At 39.5% G+C, this 19,519-nt stretch overlaps 1 protein-coding gene across 2 annotated transcripts in view; it reads right to left on the minus strand.

The window, feature by feature from the left end:
* Window positions 1-11,726: 11,726 nt before the first annotated feature.
* Window positions 11,727-19,519, minus strand: part of rbfox3a (RNA binding fox-1 homolog 3a) — an 869,263-nt gene continuing 861,470 nt past the window's right edge. For both annotated transcript variants that reach the window (XR_006375924.1, XM_044178310.1), the window contains one exon: window positions 11,727-16,540. Coding sequence is in view for 1 of the 2 variants with exons in the window: in XM_044178310.1 (XP_044034245.1) it covers window positions 16,538-16,540 (3 nt within the window). In the remaining variant the exon portion in view is untranslated. The remainder of the gene's footprint in view (window positions 16,541-19,519) is intronic.

Below are 19,519 nucleotides of genomic sequence, written 5' to 3' on the forward strand. Positions count from 1 at the left end.
CACAACCCTCAAGCTCCCACGCCTCTGGTAGAGGACCTCGAAGCTCGAGCTCGAAGGATGAGACCACCCACGGACGGTGAAGGACATCCATGTGTCCACTTATCTTATCCGCAATGATGCTTGACATGAGCTTCCATGTTGTGGAGAGACAGGTTATTGGCCGTTAGTTGGATGGGGCTGTACCCTTTGCGGGATCCTTCAGGATCAGGATTGTATGCCCTTCGGTAAGCCATTCAGGGTGCGTCCCATCCCTTAGCAGCTGGTTCATTTGTGCTGCTAGGCGCTCGTGGAGTGCAGTGAGCTTCTTTAGCCAGTAGGTGTGGATCCTGTCAGGGCCCGGTGCTGTCCAGTTTTTCATACCTGATACTCTTTCTTGGATGTCTGCCGCTGTGATGGTGACTTGATTCTTTTCAGGGAGGTTGCTGTGGTCCTCTCTCAGAGCAACCAGCCACTGTGCATTGCTGTTGTGTGATGCCTCTCTCTCCCATATACTTTTCCAGTTCTGTTCAGTTTCCAGCCTTGGTGGGTCTGCTCTGCTGTTATTACCCTGCCATTGAGCGTACACTTTCGCAGGTTGAGTTGCGAACAGCTGGTTTATTTTTCTGGCTTCATTATCTCTCGTGTACCTCTTTAGGCGGCTGGCCAAGGCTTGGAGCCTTTGTTTGGCAGTTTCGAGTGCTTCAGGTATGGGCATCTGGTTGTACTTCTTGGGTGCTTGCTTTCTCATTGCACCCCCTCAGCCTCTGTCAGTTGGCTCACTTCTCTCCGGGCCTCCTTGATTTTTGCCTCCAGCCTTCGTTTCCATGGTGGGTACTGTTTCTCATGGCTCCCATGGTTGCTCTTATAGCCAAGCATCTCGAGGATCACTGCTGCTGAGGCGTATATCAAACAAATTTAAATATTAGTCAAAGATAACACAAGTAAACACAAAATGCAGTTTTTAAATGAAGGTTGTTATTAGTAAGAGAAAACAAAATCCAAACCTACATAAAAAGTGATTGCCCCCTAAACCTAATAACTGGTTGGGCCACCCTTAGCAGCAACAACTGCAATCAAGCATTTGCGATAACTTGCAATGAGTCTTTTACAGCACTGTGGAGGAATTTTGGCCCACTCATCTTTACAGAATTGTTGTAATGCAGCCACATTGGAGGGTTTTCGAGCATGAATTGCCTTTTTAAGGTCATGCCACAGCATTTCAATAGGATTCAGGTCAGGGCTTTGACTAGGCCACTCCAAAGTCTTCATTTTGTATCACTGATTGTTGTGCATATGACAATAAAGAACTTGAACTTGATCTTAATGTGAAAAATCGGTCACGTACCCCTTTAAAAAATGCTCTGTGTGGGTATGGAGGCTTTTGAGTGTGACAGAACTGGCCAGAATAAGATAATGTAAAAACTAATGTAATTAATTACTTTCACTGTTGAGTACTATAAATATTGCCATTACTTTTTCAATGAGTAATAGATAAAATTTTTCAAGTAACTTCCCCAGTCCTCGTTCTTTCTAACCGGCTGCTTCTCGTTAGTATTAACATCTGTTTACTGTAGTCCATTTTGAACATGATTCCCATTGGTTGTGACTATTAGCTGAAGGTACACACACCTCTGCCAGTTGGAGCCAGTTCACCTGAACCTGGAGTGACAGGAAATCGTAGGATGTCAGCAGAAGTCAACAGTAATTGTCAGTAATTCCTCCCACTAATTGCCTGAAGCTCACTAAAGAACACATTCAGCAGTTATCACCATTCAATTATATCAAATTCTGAATAAATTAAAGAGCAAACAGAGCTGATGTAATTTGCAGGAAGCATTTCTTTTCTCCCTCCTCTCTGTGTTGGATTGGCAAATTGGAAAATGGACAGTTTGGGTTTTGGATGGAGGAGTTTGAGGACAAACAATGTGTCAGAGTATAAAGTGTACGAAGTGGAGCAACGAGGAAAAGGGGGATTTAACAGCCATTATTAACTGCAACTTGTACTTTCTAAAGACTTTGCTTCTCTCATAAATAGGAAGTGTAACCGGGTGGTAAACTGTAGTACAGAGGAAGTGGCAGCGGTGCGATGAACATGACTGATAGTGGACTGTCTGCGCGTGTGTTTATGTGGCATCTCTTAATAATGACACCACGAGATGGCTGACACTTCTCCGCTGCCTCTGAAGAGACCATTTTAGTGTGGATTTATTTTGTGGAATGAATTACCCAGTATAATTAAAAACCTTAATCTCTTTTTTTCCACTCAACAAAACAGTTTTGTTCAAACCAAGAGCAGCAATCCAAAATTAATTTACCGCACCACTGAGTAGTATTAATGCTTTGCCCCCCCCAGCCACACATCCACATCCTCATCTATTACATGGGTTATGTGATATGAGACGATAGGCTATGTGTTGTAACATGGGATATTCCCCATGTAATCATCAGGAGCAGAACTATACACAGCGGATGGTGGGTATTAGCGCTAATAGACTTTCCTGTGGGGGACCACAGCTATAGTCTGTTTCTTGTGGTACGGCTCTCTCATATGTGCCAAATTATTGTCGACCATACAGGATATGCTGCCTTACTGTGTGACTCAGATAGTTATAATGCTTTAAAAGAACGGTTCACCCCAAAATAGAAATTCATATTTTTCCTCTTACCTGTGGTGCTAATTAATTCAATTCAATTACATTTTATTTATATAATGCCAATTCATAACAGAAGTTCATCAGATTCATTGCACTTTTCCTATAGAGCAGTTCTAGACCGTATTCTTTATAATATTATTTACAGAGACCCAATAAATCCCACCATGAGCAAGCACTTGGCGAAAGTGGCAAGAAAAAACTTCCTTTTAACAGGCAGAAACCTTGGGCAGAACCAGGCATCCACCACTGCTGTGTTAGGTTGTTTATCCATATAGATTGTTTTGGTGTGAGTTGCGGAGTTCCATTGTTCTATTCTGCACTGCACTACACTTTCTCCTTCTATGTCTTAAAGAGTTACCCCATACATGATATATATGTAACGGAATGAAGAGATAGTCTCAATACAATACAGAACGTCTGGTTACATTGTAACCTTGGTTCTCTGAGTGAAGAGACTATCTCTCCAACTTTCAGGCTGCTCTGAGATGCGTTCCGATCAAACTTAGTGATTCCACCCTACGGTGTGGCTGGGCAAGCCAGTGTGTCTTAAAAAAGTATCCAGATACCCTGACAGCAGGGGGTTGATTCCCCATACATGTGGAATATGTAACAAAGCAATTTTTAAAGTTCAATATCTGTGTATAGAAAATATGTATGTTAAAGTTAGGGAATGCAGGGTTACTTGTGGTTCCTAGAGTCTCCAAAAGTAGAATGGGAGCAAGAGCCTTCAGCTATCAAGCTCGTCTCCTGTGGAATCAGGTCTCAGTTTGGGTTCAGGAGGCAGACACCATATCCACATTTAAGAGTAGGCTTAAGACTTTCCTCTTTGATAAAGCTTATAGTTAGGGCTGGCTTGGGTGAGTCCTGAACCATCCCTTAGTTATGCTGCTATAGGCCTAGACTGCCGGGAGACTTCCCATGATGCGCCTCTTTCCTCTCTTCTTCTCTCCCTCTCCATCTGTATGCATTTTTAGCCCATTACTGCATGTTACTAACTCGACATCTTCTCTATCTTGTAGTTTTGTGCTTTCTCATCTCTCTCCTCTCTCCTTCTGATGCTTTCAGCATTTCAGCAAGTTTTTTCTTGCCACTGTCGCCAAGTGCTTGCTCATGGTGGGATTTGTTGGTTCTCTGTAAATAATATTATAAAGAGTACGGTCTAGACCGCTCTATAGGAAAAGTGCAATGAGATAACTGTTATGAACTGGTGCTATGTAAATAAAATGTAATTGAATTGAATTTGAAAGATCATGGTTATATTTAATAAAAAGGAGAACGTTAATTGCAGGTCTGTGATGGGACATGAACTCCAGTGTCACTACATAAAGGACACACTGAGAATTATGTGTAGGAAGTACACTGGCACTGGACTTGAATTGTGAGGTGTGGAATCGTCCAATATGGACATAATTCTTATGGATACTGAGCTGCATTTCTCAGCTCCTGCAATATGTAAGACTGCTTCTTTCATGTCAATTTTAGACGAGACAATTCGCAGATGTAAAATGTTTTACATGAGGAACAGGAAATTTACCAATTTGTAAATTATTGAACAAATTTCAAAGAATCAGTCATACAGAATTCAAACTGGGTAAAATGCTACATGGCAGCATTACATCTTTTAATGTGATGGCCTCAGTGGTCCTTGCCACCATTTTCTGTACAGTTAGACCATTTAAGCCCCACAGAGGACAAAGAAAGCTAAAACAGCACGACCTATTGTCTTGGACAGTGGCGACAGTTGGGATTGTTTAATACACAATGGAAGGTGATGACAAAGTGCTGCAGAAGAGGATCAATGCTGTGAGGCGTACAAGGCTGTTTTTTTCTCTGTCTGTAAGTCAATGCTGTGTGTGTGTGTGTCTCTTGTGTGTGTTTCCTGATTGCTGTGGTGGAAAGGGAACAGGGGGGATGTGAGGTGGGAAGAGGGATCGATGAGGCATTTGTTTTGTTTAGGTAAATGATGCGGTGGAGGCGAACAACAGCGCTCCGTCTTGTGTCCCTAAGGAGATGGAAGACAAATGGCAATCAATGTCCGTCATCCCTCTCTCTGTCTCTAGGACTGGCATCCATGGTGTACTGGGTAAGGCTGGGAGTCAGATAGGTATACTCTGATGGCATTCACTCTGTATTAGTGCGTGTGTGTGTGTGTGTGTGTGTGAGTGTGTGTGTATAAGAAGCCAAAACTAAGCTGACCTCTGACTAACACTGTGACACTGTGTAATGTACCTTTGATCTGAAAATTGGGCTAAAAGTGACAGTGAATGAGTCAGTTTTCATCATGATTTCAATCAGCTGTCATTATGCAGATGGGACTTTGAGCTCAACAAATATTTGCCTATAGAGCTGAGGCAGAGGCAGAAATGGTCCTATTGACTGGTTAAACTTCAATGGCCAGAGCCTAAGAACAATGGATATGACTCAAAATAAAAGTAATAAAATGCAAACGACAAAGAACCACCCAGTGTGCATCTTAGACAGCAGGACAAATGCCAGTCCATTACTAACCCATGTTGAGCCTACAACAACATGTTTGTTTGCAATGAGATAACTTCTGTTATGAACTGGCGCTGTATAAATAAAATATATTTGAAATGAATTTGTTTTCAAGGCTGGCAGTAAACTGGGAAACTGAACTCATGGTTGGATTAACCTGTTTGCATCAGACACGCATTGAAATCCAAAAGGACGCCGTAAACTCAATGTTGACGTGTCCAGGGGACGCACCATATTTTCCCCCTGATAATGCTACATTGTGAACAACAAATTTGTGTGAAATCATAGAAATAAACAAAAGAAACCTCACTGTAAAAAAAACACAGTTTCTTACCGTCTGCACATATATCTCTCCAGCACCAAACGGAAAGTAGCAAACTGGGTAGTTACTTTGGTAACGACCGAAAAAACTCCTTAAATACCTTCTCTCACACACACACAATAGACAGTGAATTAACAGTGTTATGGGTCTGTGTTTAATTCAGCGTGTATCTGATCCACCAACCAGCACGTATTTTTGTGAGAAACTTTTGATATGTTTGCCTCTCATTCCCACAGTCTTCTCCCACTAAAATAGCGCAGCTAAACAACGGAGGCTGGTAGCGAGTTGAGGCAACAAAATCCAAAATGTGTACGGAAAGGAAAGTGCAGAAAGTATGTAAGTACGGAAATACAGTTTATCTCCTAAAATGAAGACTATGACCACTCCAAAGTCTGTCAGCCTCACTAGAATGCTGTATCAAATTCACATCTGAATCCATATAAGGTTCGGCTATTATGCAACAGATGTTGAATAAACATTCGCAAACAGTTGTTCAACTTATCTCCACTAGGCCACTCCAAAGTCTTCATTTTGTTCTTCTTGAGCCATTTAGAGACCCCACAACAACATCCAAAGAACTGCAGGCCTCACTTGCCTCAGTTAAGGTCAGTGTTCATGACTCCACCATAAGAAAGAGACTGGGCAAAAATGACGAAAATGTTCCAAGACGAATACCACTGCTGAACAAAAAGAACATTAATGCTCGTCTCATTTTTACCAGAAAACATCTTGATGATCCCCAAGACATTTGGGAAAATACTCTGTGGACTGACGAGACAAAAGCTGGACTTTTTGGAAGGTGTGTGTCCCATTACATCTGGCATAAAAGTAACACCACATTTCAGAAAAAGAACATCATACCAACAGTAAAATATGGTGGTGGTAGTGTGATGGTCTCCATCTGTTTTGCTGCTTCAGGACCTGGAAGACTTGCTGTGATAAATGGAACCATGAATTCTGCTGTCTACCAAAAACTCCTGAAGGAGAATGTCTGGCCATCTGTTTGTGACCTCAAGCTGAAGTGAACTTGGGTTCTGCAGCAGGACAATGATCCAAAACACACCAGCGAGTCCACCTCTGAATGGCTGAAGAAGAACAAAATGAAGACTTTGGAGTGGCCTAGTCAAAGTCCTGACCTGAATCCTGAATCCTATTGAGATGCTGTGGCATGACCTTAAAAAGGCAGTTCATGCTCGAAATCCCTCCACTGTGGCTGAATTACAACAATTCTGTAAAGATGAGTGGGCCAAAATTCCTTCACAGCGCTGTAAAAGATTCATTGCAAGTAATTGCCACTGCTTGATTGCAGTTGTTGCTGCTAAGGGTTACCAGTTATTAGGTTTAGGGGGCAATCACGTTTTCACACAGGGCCATGTAGGTTTGGATTTTGTTTTCCCTTAATAATAACAACATTCATTTAAAAACTGCATTTTGTGTTTACTTGTGTTATCTTTGACTAATATTTAAATTTGTTTGATGATCTGAAACATTAAAGTCTGACAAACATGCAAAAAAACAAGAAATCAGAAAGGGGGCAAACACTTTTTCACACCACTGTATGTGTTTTTGCAGACACGTAAGGAATTGTTATTATGTCATATTTCTTAAAGGGTGTTTGGTGTAATATTTTCCCAGGAAGCTTCAGTTTAATTCAAACTGCTAATACTGCATGTAGCCTATATTTTTTTATGTTTTGTCACCACTACAGAAACAACTGCTAAAGTAGCCTATGATAAGGTTGTCTAACGTTGACTGCAGTTAGTTATTGGTTTGATAAATGGTTTACAGTCTAATAATGTGTGTTTATATTGATTACTGACGGTGGCTGATCAGGCTAGTCAGCTAATTGTACTCAGTTTCTATTGGCAGTATGCAGTAAATGGTTGCCCTTTGTGTGTGTGTTTCTAAACTACTTTCCTAATTAAACATGATGTGTTTGATGGTGTTATGACTCCTTTTTAACATTTATTCACCGAGAAAAAGCTAATATTTCTCTGTATAATATGATCTCCTCTTCCTGTCAGCTGCTGTGTGTCTGCAGTGTATTTACAGATTTGGGATTTTAGTTGTTTAATTTTCAGATACATTTTCAACATACATGAATAACCATAATTATAACCATATAAGATCAAACACGAGTTTAACACTACAACTTGTTAAAAAACATGAATTTTATTGGGGACTCACTACATTGAAAACATATCAACATCACTGCATAATAAACCATGTTATCTAACATGGGTGCTTTTATCTAACATACCGCCAAGTCTCAGGTCCCACCTGAGCACACTATGTACACATTTAGCCCACATTTAATCCAGCTACATGTAATATGGCTCACTAAGTCTGTTTCTCTCTGCTGTTGTTTTTTTCTCATAGAACCGGGCTGGTTAAACTTAACTTTTAACTGACGTTATGTTGGTCAGGCAGCTAACGTTAGGCTCTATGTGAACAAACAAGGGCAGAGAGAAACAGACTTAATTGCAGTTTGGGAGTTCCAGGTGAACTTGTGAAAGCCATCGCCGTAAATGTGCAGTAATGTCAGAGGATTACTACGGTCAGTGTGATTGTGGCTGGAGTTTTTCAGATTCCTGGCATTGTTTTAATCCAATGAAAATATCTAGAGTCTTTACGAATGTTCAAGTATGAGGGAATTGTCAGTATGTTACAGTATACTTTGAGGTGACTTTCCCTGTACAGTAATATACAGTGACCTTACTCAAAATTGTATATGGTCATAGGAACATTTTGAGCAGAAATCCATTGCCCTCCTCAGCAAACCTATTATGAAAACGATTTTATCATGATAGGACTTCTTTGGTGACATCAACATGTACAGCGAAACTTATGAGGTGTAAAATAATGTTTTTAGTTGGTATACAGTAAGTAGTCAAATAGTACCTGGGGTCTTTATTTACCTCAACTGCAGAGGGTACCAGGCTTTTAATTGAAGCAGGCTTATATTAGAGACAGGCCTTTGTTTCTAATTCCCTCTGTTAAATAAGTATATTTGCTCATATTTTAGTATGAAGCCTCCTTGTTTTCTGATCGGCACCCATTTGTATTATGCTGTTAATACAAATGCAACACATCCTGTATCTATTTCAAATTAAAAGCCCTCCAGTGTTTCAGTGGACAGCACCCCTTCATTTCTTAACAAGGCTTTTATTGTGAAACATTTGCAGAAATGTGTTGTGAAAAATTCAATGACTTGCACAGTTCATATACAGTTTTCAAATGTAAATGATGGAAATGATGGTATATTATGCTTAGTTGGCATGCACATTATATGGCACCAGAAGTTTATCCACCCTTGTTTTTTCCCATTGGCCTGTATTTGGGGCTGGCTTTTATTTGTTTGTGGCAACCGCACCACATTATTATTATTGACTAGTTATTTGAGAAAATACGCTATAAAAATGTGAGAAGTGATTGCTGAAATACGATTCTTTCTTCATCCTTTTTGGCTGCTCCAAGCACCTGTACCGTAACTGCATGAATAGGTGTGCATCAAATTACAAACAGCGGCTGGCTTAACTGCAGTAATCCTCCGACATGACTGCACATCTACAGCGTTGGCTTTCACGAGTTCACCTGGAACTTGTTTACATAGAGCCTAACATTAGCTAACTGTCACGTATTAGCTAACATTAACGCTTGTTCCAGCGGACTTCTGCCAGACCAGCATAACATCGGTTAAAGGTTGACTTTAACCTGCCTGGAGAGTTCCAGGAGAACTTGTGGAAACCATTGGCGTAGGTTTGCGGTGATGCCAAAGGCTTCGGAGCGGACGAGAGGATGGCTGGCTCAGGAAGAGTGACGTTCTCTCCTTAGTATGCAGATTATATGTAAAGCACACTCTCCTTGCACCCTCCCCTCAGACCCCTCCAAAACGGTGACAGAAAGTTGAAACTGAAAACCACTGTAACTGAAAAAAAAACTGACAGCATAAAAAAAACTGTCACTGAAAAAAGAGTGACATGAAGAAAAAAATCACAAGATTGTCATTGAAAAACACACATCAGAATGCAAAAAATATCAAAATAAAATAAAATAATTTTTAATGTTTTATTTTTCAGTGCCAATACTTGTTTCAGTACCAATACAACTTTTTCCAATACAAATGTTTCAATGCCAATGTTTCCTTTTTCAATGCAAAATTTTAAAGTCACTGTCCTGGCTCTATAGGGAGCTCTCTGCTTTAATTGTGTTCCAGCTGAAATTGATGTGGACCCAGAGCAGGATTTATGAAGTCCACTCAGAGGTGAGTGAAGGAAAGGAGTGCACATACCACTAGAATGAGTTATTTATCATAGATCATGTAGGGAGACAACACGCACACACACACACGTACGCAAGCACGCACACAACCACACACACAGTTTAGTACTATCTAATAATATTTATTCTCTCACACATTGTGTTTACTCTTTTTCACTTTCAAAAGACCCACATGAAAATATTAAGTGACACTGTGGCTAATCATAATCTAATCATGTTTTCTCTGTCATGTTTTAGTCTCACAGCAGAGGTGGTTCAGTGCTTTGAACAGATATATTGTTGATAATCCAAAAAATTACCTTTTACTTTTGTTCCAGTTTTCTTTTGGTAACTTTAAAAGCAGAAATTTTTTGTAATCCATCACACATATTATGTGTGCATGAATAGACTTGTTTCTGCAGATCATGCATGACACCACTTTAACTGCATTAACCGCATTAACAGAGTTACTGAGGAAAGAAATGTTTATTAATAGTAATCATGGTAGTAATAACTGTGATAATAACTATGATAATAATGTACCAATCATATAATAAATAGTATTGCTTCTTTTGAAGCACATTGAGAGAATACAGCAATAAAAATGAGGAAAAATAAATACTAATATATATATATTAGTATTTCTTCACTTGGAACTGTTTGCAGAGAAAAATAAACTGTTTTGATTGCACAGGTTAAGAGAAGCAACAGCCACACATGAAGAGTGTCTTTGTTGTTCTAATATAGGCTACAGTAATACAAGGTTCTGGTACTGACAGAGAGAAAGGGAGGATCTGTACATAAGGAATACAAAAGCACATTGAAGCCTCAAACAGATGAAACAGACCAAAAACAGACAGACAAATACAAACAGAATAGAAGGAAATCAATCTTTTCTTTATATTTTACCCACTAGTCACGAATCAAACCTTTGTGCTTTGGGGATCTGCATAGGACAGGGAGGCTTGTTGGGGTTTGGGGAGTGACATGGATGTGCAAAGGTAACAGTATACTTATAGCAAAAGTCAAAATTGCTGAAATAGAAACACAATGGAACACGTTGCCACATACAGATTGCAGTTATTTCACGACAGCTTTGTATTGTACACTTATTTACACTCCCCACCACTGGGGGCACATGAAGATTTAAGACTGTAACCTAGGGAAAACGGAGACTGTCCTCACTAGAAAGACGACTGCACTGAAAAAATCTTGTGCGGTCCAGCAAAAGTTGACTGTTCTTTCTCTCAGTAGCAAAAGCAGAAGTAGTGTGATATTGTTTTCCTTCTTTAGGGATAACAGTCTTGGGGTGGAAGGTTATGACTTCAACACCAGAGACCATGGTTTGTGTCCCATTTCTTATCAACAGTCAGTGTATGTGTATTGTATTGTTTTAACCATGAAGGGGATATTTCCCCAACCTTAACCATGTACTTTTAGTTGCCTAAACTTAGCAGAACAAGAAAGATAGCAGAACAGAAAATGCTCATATGAGTGTTTTTTTTTTCAGTACTCAGTAGAGATGGTTTTGGAAGACTTTTCAAAATATTAAGACTTCCAAGCCACATACTTAGGTAAGAGGAATTGTTGGAAATATAAGTGAATAAAGGTAAAAATAGAGTACTGTGGTGAAGAAGTGACACAAGATACTGAGGAATTATGTGGACTAAGGGCCAGGTCACAGTAGCATTTACATTATGACAAAAATATTCCATATTCAGTTCAATGTATTTTAATGGAATTGTTGTAATCTGTAACTTCCCACAAGGTCTTTGTGCCAAGTTCAACATAAGTGAACTTTCTCAGTGTGTCATTTGTTTTTTGTCACTTGTTTCTGCTATCCACAGTAGTTAATTGCACAGGTAAAGTTATACACATTTATATAGTGTAAAATATTTTTCAGCTTTTATGCTCAGTGCATAGTACTTATGTTTGTGCTCATTGAGCCTGATCTCACGTGAAATAAATAAAACACATCTTTTCATTAATATATATGTACAATTGTGGACAATGTGGACTCAAAATCTAATCTTAGTTTAATCTTAACCAAAACAGTTTAATCATATCCCAAATAATGTACCATAAAGCTAAACAACTTTGTGACAAAAACAGAAATTTGTAGTGCTGTTACGCAAAGCATGCAAACCTTCACTTCACATAGGATTTCATACAAACATTAGACAAATATACAAATTTAATGGTTGTTAATGTCTCATTAAAACAAAATGTGCCATGTTTACAAAGAGATGCTGTTATGATGTTTTAGACTAACTGCAGATGAATGCACAATCAGGGCTGGTGTGGGAAGAATTCATACGTGTCCTTTAGTTTAAACAAACTGTTGTCTTTATGGTGGAGGTGGGGAGGTAGGTGTGGTTTTGGCTTATGGGTTGGGCTCTAGCTGGGCTACACTAAGGGGGGATGAATGAGGTCTGGTTGCCAGGAGGTTTCAGAGAATAATAGCTGCTTTAGGGCTTGCATCTGAGGTATACGCAATATAAAGAAATAGGGAAAGTTTTGCAGAAGACCCATATAGGTTTTGGTAGGAAGCTCAAGGATTTTTCATATTGTATGTGTACTGAAGAGCAGGTGAAAAGGGTTGGGGATTTGCTATGGTGTGAGTATTTTTTCCCTAAAGGCAGGGTTTTCTGGTTGGAACAAGGATGGAAGGACTTAGGGATCAAGGTAAAGGAGGACATGCTAGCTTGAACAGAATGGTTTTCTCAGGGTTACGGTAATCAGGCATAGAGAATACCAGAGCTAGTATGAAAGCTGCTTCGCACCTTTTTTTAATCTCTCCAACCAGTAATGGATGGACAGCATTTACAGTACATGTAAACAGGACAAAAGTCTTTAACTAACAACAGAAAGAACAGAAAATTTCAGAATCAGAAGAACAAGGCAGAGATCTGAGGAGACCTGGATCTCTGCTAAGATTGACATCGTTAGTTGTTTTTCATTAGTTTTTTGTTTGTTTGTTTTCTGTAGTCCCAGTCTGTTTTTATTCTGTCTTATAGTCTTTTGCAACCCATCTCAGTTGCCTCGTCCCACTGCAGGTGTGTTATCCCAGTTAAACAGCTCAGCAGTGGATTGCTAAGTAATGGTGGTGGAAAGGCATTTTTAAAAAGTCAGTCCACTGGATGCACCCACACACACTCCTTTAGTCTCAGTCTTTGAAGAAGCTTTGAGACATCCATCCAGAGAACGGTCATGTAATGTATGAGGCCACCGTCCTGTCCACTGTGCCACATGCACTTTGAACAACTGAGAGAGAAATAAATGCAGCAACATGGGAGGTATCACTGAATTCTTTTACACAGAAGCGAAATCTATTTGACTGAAACACCAGAGAACTGAGTCCTCGCTCATTTGTGAATCTGACTTGGACGAGGAAGAAAAAGAGGAAGAGGAGGAGAAGGAGAAGAAGATTGAACATTCTCCAGTGAATTACGTTTTCTAAATTCGTAGCAGGTACTCCCTGTCTCAGATCAACAAGGCCTCCAGAATGTTGGTCACCAACCCAGGAGGACCTCAGGTTGCTCCAATCACACCATTACACACTGTGCTCTACAGGAGGTGGAAAAAATGATGGAAACATGACATAACAAAGGTACTTCAACATCAGAATAACTGAATCACAACTGTAAAGGCAGCTACACTGTCAGTAAGCAATTTGTCAGCTTTAAAATACAATCAAGCAGTTTGTTAAAATAAAGGATAAATTTAAATATTTTTTTGATCTATTGAGTTTTAACTCACAGTACACCAAGAATGAAAATGTTTCATTTGGTAAAAAAAAATTACCTGTCATGAAGGCCACCATGTTCACAGCCATGTTTAGCACCTGCTTGTGCTGCTTTCATTCAGCTACACTGAGCTACAGTACATTCAGCTGGCTGGCAAGTCAAGACTAGAAGATCATTGTATTAGCTTACCCTCACACACAATGGAAGCATCGGCCAGAGTTAGGTAAAAAAACAAAAACAAAACCCAAGCCTTGGAGAGACAGCAAAATGAGGGTAAATATGGTGTGGCCTTTAAGGTGGAAAGCTCTGCAGATGACAGACCTCTGAGTAGTTTTCTGTTGGACATGTAACAAATCAATGATTTCATTAATCATTATGTTGATTGGGGTCAGAACAGCTCATGAGCTCTTACATGGCTCTTGCATCTGTTCATGGTCAATGTCAAGTACACCACTGAGGGCTGATAAATCTGGAGTTGATAGAATTTGATATATATGCATTGAATTGATAAATAATAATAACACCCCCTTGTTTTGTTTTTTCATCTTCTTTTTCTACTGTATTTGACACTCTATTGTCAAATAATAATAATAATAATAGTAGTAGTTGGAATTCCCTTCTGAATCAACATAAATGTGTAAACACACTTTTAACATGTTAAGTCACCTGATCTTATACTGGTAAGCTGCAGTAACTTGTTGTGTACAGACGTAAAGATCTTGCATGAGAAACTGCATGGTTTTGGCCAAGTGGACATTTAAACGTTTAAACGGGTTTTCTTTAGGATGTGATGTCAATATGATATACTGTTGGAAGTTTCCTTTATTTCGTCCACCCCATGTACCTCAGAGGAGACTGTAGCCCCTCCCTCCCATGCCCCCTTTTTTACCTCCTCCTTCTCTTCCTCAACCTCACATAGCACTCACCCACAGCACCTTGAAAATGCTAAGATTCGAGGGAGAAAGACAAAGAGAGAGAGGAGGCGAGAAAAAAATGGGAGAAAAATCAATATTTAAGATTTTTTTTTTTAAATCTTTGCCTCCTCTCTGTGTCTTTCTCTCTCACACAGGACAGACCGCCCCATGTCTCCTTGTTCTTATCAAATTTGAAAAGCCTGGCTGAGAACAATGATTACACATTTCTGTCTCTCCCACTGGCTTCCCACTGGTTGCAGGGCACTGGTGTTCCTTTTAAATGCTTCCCGCATCTTTACTTCTTTTTTTCTTTTCTCATTCTTTCCTTTTTCTTTTTTTGGCCATGGCATTCCAGTCTATCTGGGTCAGTAGATGAAGAAGTCCAGCATATTATCAGAAACATTTTGCTATATCATTTACACGTGTATATAATTTACAGAGTACGGTATGTTTTTTAAGTATATATAAAACAACAACATCTACCTAAAAGGTTTAAGAGTTTTTGAAGTTACATTCAGTAGCTGAACTGAAAGGAAACAAAACCAAATAAATGTCAACAGAATAAAACATCACACAAGTAGAAACCTCATCATACATCGACAGTGCATTGAATCCTGCATGAAAGTTGAAAATCAAAGGCAAACTTATGTCCAAGAGTTGCAGATCACAAATAGATATATCTATATTCATATATAAATGTTTTTTCTTCTCACTGGTAATACAATAAATACAACATTAGTAAATGGCTACAATTGACTCTCCGACCATGCCTGACAGCATGTTATTAGTACGTTTAAATATAGAAGGATCTCGCTAAAGTAGAGATCCATATAAATAGAAAGGTTTGAAGAGACTCTTAGGAAAACTTTGTTTGTTCATGAACCTTTTTTTTTTAAACTTCATATAGAACTTTCTTCCCCCTTCCCCTCCCCCTTTCATCCCACCATCCGTCCTCAGCGGTGGAAGGCAAGGGTAGTGTTCAAAGATGGATGGGAGAGTTTCCTGTGACGCTTCGAAGCAGACAGCTTCCATGTTACTAACTTGTACTTTCCCTCAGACTGCCTGTTCCACCCACCCCAACCCTACCCTACCCTTCGCTACCCTCCCCTACCCAACACAATGTACAAAAGCAGTTTACTACACAGCACAGCCACCTCAAACCACAACACTACAATGACATGTTTGGTAGTGATGTCAGGGGCTGCCAGGCCTCCAGCAGACATCACCCACTACTGACCTTTCAACTCTCACTGTGCTCTTCAGCTGAGCTTGTGCACTCATCAAATAATCACATCATTTCCATCCTTTCTTATCTCCATTTGCACAGACCTGTAGGGATAATTCATATGCTTATTTTTTTGGAATCTACAAAATGCAGACTACTGGACAAAACTAGCCAGCGTAACAAATACAGTACTGCAGTCCATTTGTGGAAGACAGGCTCAGAAAGCTTTTTGCTTATCTATTTACTATCTGACTATCTGAAGACTACTCCATATTATCACATAGTGAAATGTCTGCTGGACCAGCTACCCCCCACCCCTCGACGCACACCCACACACACACACACCAAGTCCGCACTATCTCCAACACCCCTACCCCATACAGCAGGGGGTGAGGGGGGTGGGGTGTGGAGGGACACAATCAGAAGACAGGGGGAAGATGGCATCTCCTCACCTCACCTCCTTCTTCTAAATTGCAAAGACACATAACATTTTTCCCCAAGTTTTTCTTTTTTATACTTACTATATTACACACATATAATATATAATATGTATATACTGTATGTACATTAGTGTTTGCTCTTTTTGGAAATCATAAACTTAAAAAAGTTTACAAAAATAAAATGTTTTATGGTGACCTCTCTAATTGGTCTCTTCCACTCAGCAAGGCTTGTTTTTCAGGGGTCAGAGCCAGCAGGATCCCCTCCCCCTGGACTACAGGCTCAATGGTTCAGGCCCTGGCCTCAGAGCAGGCCCACAAACATCCTCCTTCCATCCTTTCAGATCCCATTCAGTCTTGATAGAAGGGCTCCTTTATAATTCTGCTCTTTTTGTTTTAGTTGATCTTTTTTTTGTGTCGTTCTGTGTCTTGTGTCTTTCTGCGTTGTTCTTCATTTTTTTAGTTGATGTCCATCTGTACTCATCAGTCTCATCTTTCTTTTATTTACTAAAAAGCGAGAAAAGAGAGAAAAAGCAAGTCAGTGTAATTAAGACATTGGAGAAGGTGAATTTGCTTCTATACAGTGTAAATAAATATAAACAATAGTTTACTTTCCTTTTCACAGTAAAAACAACAAAAAAAGCAGAGGAAGGGTTATTATACACTCTGTATAATGTAATGACATGAAATCAGCTGCACCATCATTATTAACCACATTTAGTATTCAATGAACAAATAATATTCAATCACTGAACAATAAGGATACATTTATTTTGGAGGAATGATATTTTCTTGTGAAACAATATAATATGATTACACTGTACATACAATATCAAAAACAATTACAATAACAGCAGTGTAAAAAGCTTTGATCAGAACAAAGTCATATTTTACCACCTTCAACACTCAACAGCAGGGTTTGACACAGGATTTGTTTGTTGATCAGTTAAGAATGAAATCTTGTTCAATCAGTGGGGTCCATCATTTCTGTGATAGTATAATGCAGTGTAATTATGTATCTATTTTAACATAGATCAACAGTTAACTCGATGTCTATGGGTGGCCCTTACACCATACATACCAACATTTGAACTAAATTCCACACTTGTACAAGGATATAGTTTACTTTATATTATCTATGTCTCCCCCTGCAACCCTGTCACCAAGACATTACATTAGTGTACAACAAACTAATTTGCAAAAGCAAATATGTTTTGAAGGAAATGTAATGCCGCCCAAATTATGTTTTTTATCAACATAACGAAGAACTGTTTTTAATCAACGTATCAGCAAAGTCAAAATGTCCATATTGAAAGTATCTGCTAAATGTTCACTGTCAATATATTTATGTTTTCCTATAATATCTGCTTGATTAACATTATTTTGGTTCTGCTTAGGTAACTCAAAGCTCTTGGTTAAGGTTAGTGAAAGATGGTTAAAAAAGTCAACGTTGCCCGAGGACATGTTGACTTTTTCAGTGGGTGTATCTCAATTCCCTTAATTGCATCCACCTTTTCTTGACTTGCATCATGTCCTTGAATCTTAGTCCCCCGACTGACATCACAGGAGGGATGCAGGAAAAGATGCGAGAAAAGAGGAATTGAGAAAACACATTTTTAGAGAAATGACAATGGCGAAATCCTCACTCAGACCTTGGGGGGGACCAGGTGGGGAGTGAGTGAGTGAGAGAGAGTGTGTGTGTGTGTGTGTGCGTGTGTGTGTGTGGGGGGGTTATATCCAGGATCACCAATGTTTTAGTGAAGCAAATAACCCAAAGAGAGACAGAGACCTCAGGACAACAGCTATGTTGGCTGCTAGCCAAGTTCTACAAACTTTTTTTTCTCGCCCTGGACAAACTCTGAAATAATGGAGGAACATGCTAGCAACATGCTACCAACAGTATTATCATGCGAGTGTTGTTTGAGTAATACAGTGTCTTGGTGCTCAACTCAAACCCGCATGTGATCAGTCCGCTTTCTGTCTGCCTCTTTTGCCTCCCTTGTCTCTTTTTACCGGAAGGTGTGCGTGCACACATACAGACACACACGTGCGTGCGCAGAGTATCTTCTTCTTTTGTTTCTTTTGCGGTACGCCACTACGCTTAGTACAATGAATGCTGCCTCCACCCAACCGAGTGTAATTAAACACAGAGAAGTATGAGCTTGAACCTGTTTTACGGGGTCAAGTATCTCTCTTTCATAAATTGGGGGAGACGTGTCGCCCTTTCATTGAAATGAAACGTCCTTTTCTCTGAACCGTCATCTGAAACAACGTCAGTTTCTGATGACAACAGCACAGCTGGATGACGTGTCAGTCAGCTTGACTAGCTCTGTAGTGCTTTTGATGGTTTGGAATTCATATTGTTCCTCCTTAAAATAAACAGTTTGACAAACATCTGCACATGAATTAAAAACCTGCATTCTGTGTTTACACATTAAATGGCCATCACTGCTCAGACACTGAATGCACCTGAACCATTTCTACTAACAGCAACACATTTTTTAAATGTATTAATTATACATTGATATTCTGTTTGTAAATGAATTATTTATTAATCCAGGTTATGATTAGAATGTGTAAAATTAATGAATAGAAATTATTTAGTAGCCCAGATGTTTTAAGGAAAGTGGAAATAATGTAAATATATCTCACATCAAAATACTTCCTACCCGACGTACAAGGATTTTCAGCCTCACATTCGACTGAATGGAAATGACGAAAGACACTGTTTATTGCTGAAAGACAAACTGCTGAAAAACAGATTTAATATCATCCACGATGCAGAAATGAAAAGGGGAAATAACAGATCATGAAGATAAAAATCTTTCTAATGAATGAAGATAGTTATGTTTCTTTTGTTATGTTAATGCATAACTACTATTTTTAATCAGATGGTGAATCAGAAAACATATTTGGCAAAACTAGTTGGTAATGTAATTTTTGGGAGACAAGGTTGCATCCTGCTACTTGTTGAAGGTTGAGACCTTTTCCACGCTGTTTTACATAGCACAAAGGCATTACAAACACTAGTATCAGCAGAAAATATCAATTGCAACTTCAAATTCAATCCAAAAGTAACAGTATCAGCCTTGAAAAATCTATTTCAGTCAAACCCTCACCACGAGTATTATTATTGACCATCTTAGAGACTTAGCAGGATCAAGTGTGCACTGCAATTTTTTATCACTATAAGACAATCCTGATTTTTCCACAGCGAGGGAACGAGCAGCAAAGCACATCGCACTGCAGCAACAGCGGGAAGAGAGAAGAGGAGTGAAGGAGAGAGTGAGGCTGGTTGTGTCCTGGGAGGCTCTCGTCTTGACAGAACCTCTTTGATTCTGGGACATGAGTTGTTGAGACGAAGAAAGGAGGTGTGTGTGTGAGTGAGTGTGTAGAGGGGAGGTTGGATCTTCACAGATGAGAACAGAAGAGGCCAACTTTAATTTCAGCATCACTTTGTAGTTGCTCGGTCCTGCCCCTCCGGAG

The sequence above is a fragment of the Siniperca chuatsi genome, linkage group LG20, assembly GCF_020085105.1.
Source record: "Siniperca chuatsi isolate FFG_IHB_CAS linkage group LG20, ASM2008510v1, whole genome shotgun sequence".
Classification (NCBI taxonomy): Eukaryota; Metazoa; Chordata; class Actinopteri; order Centrarchiformes; family Sinipercidae; genus Siniperca; species Siniperca chuatsi.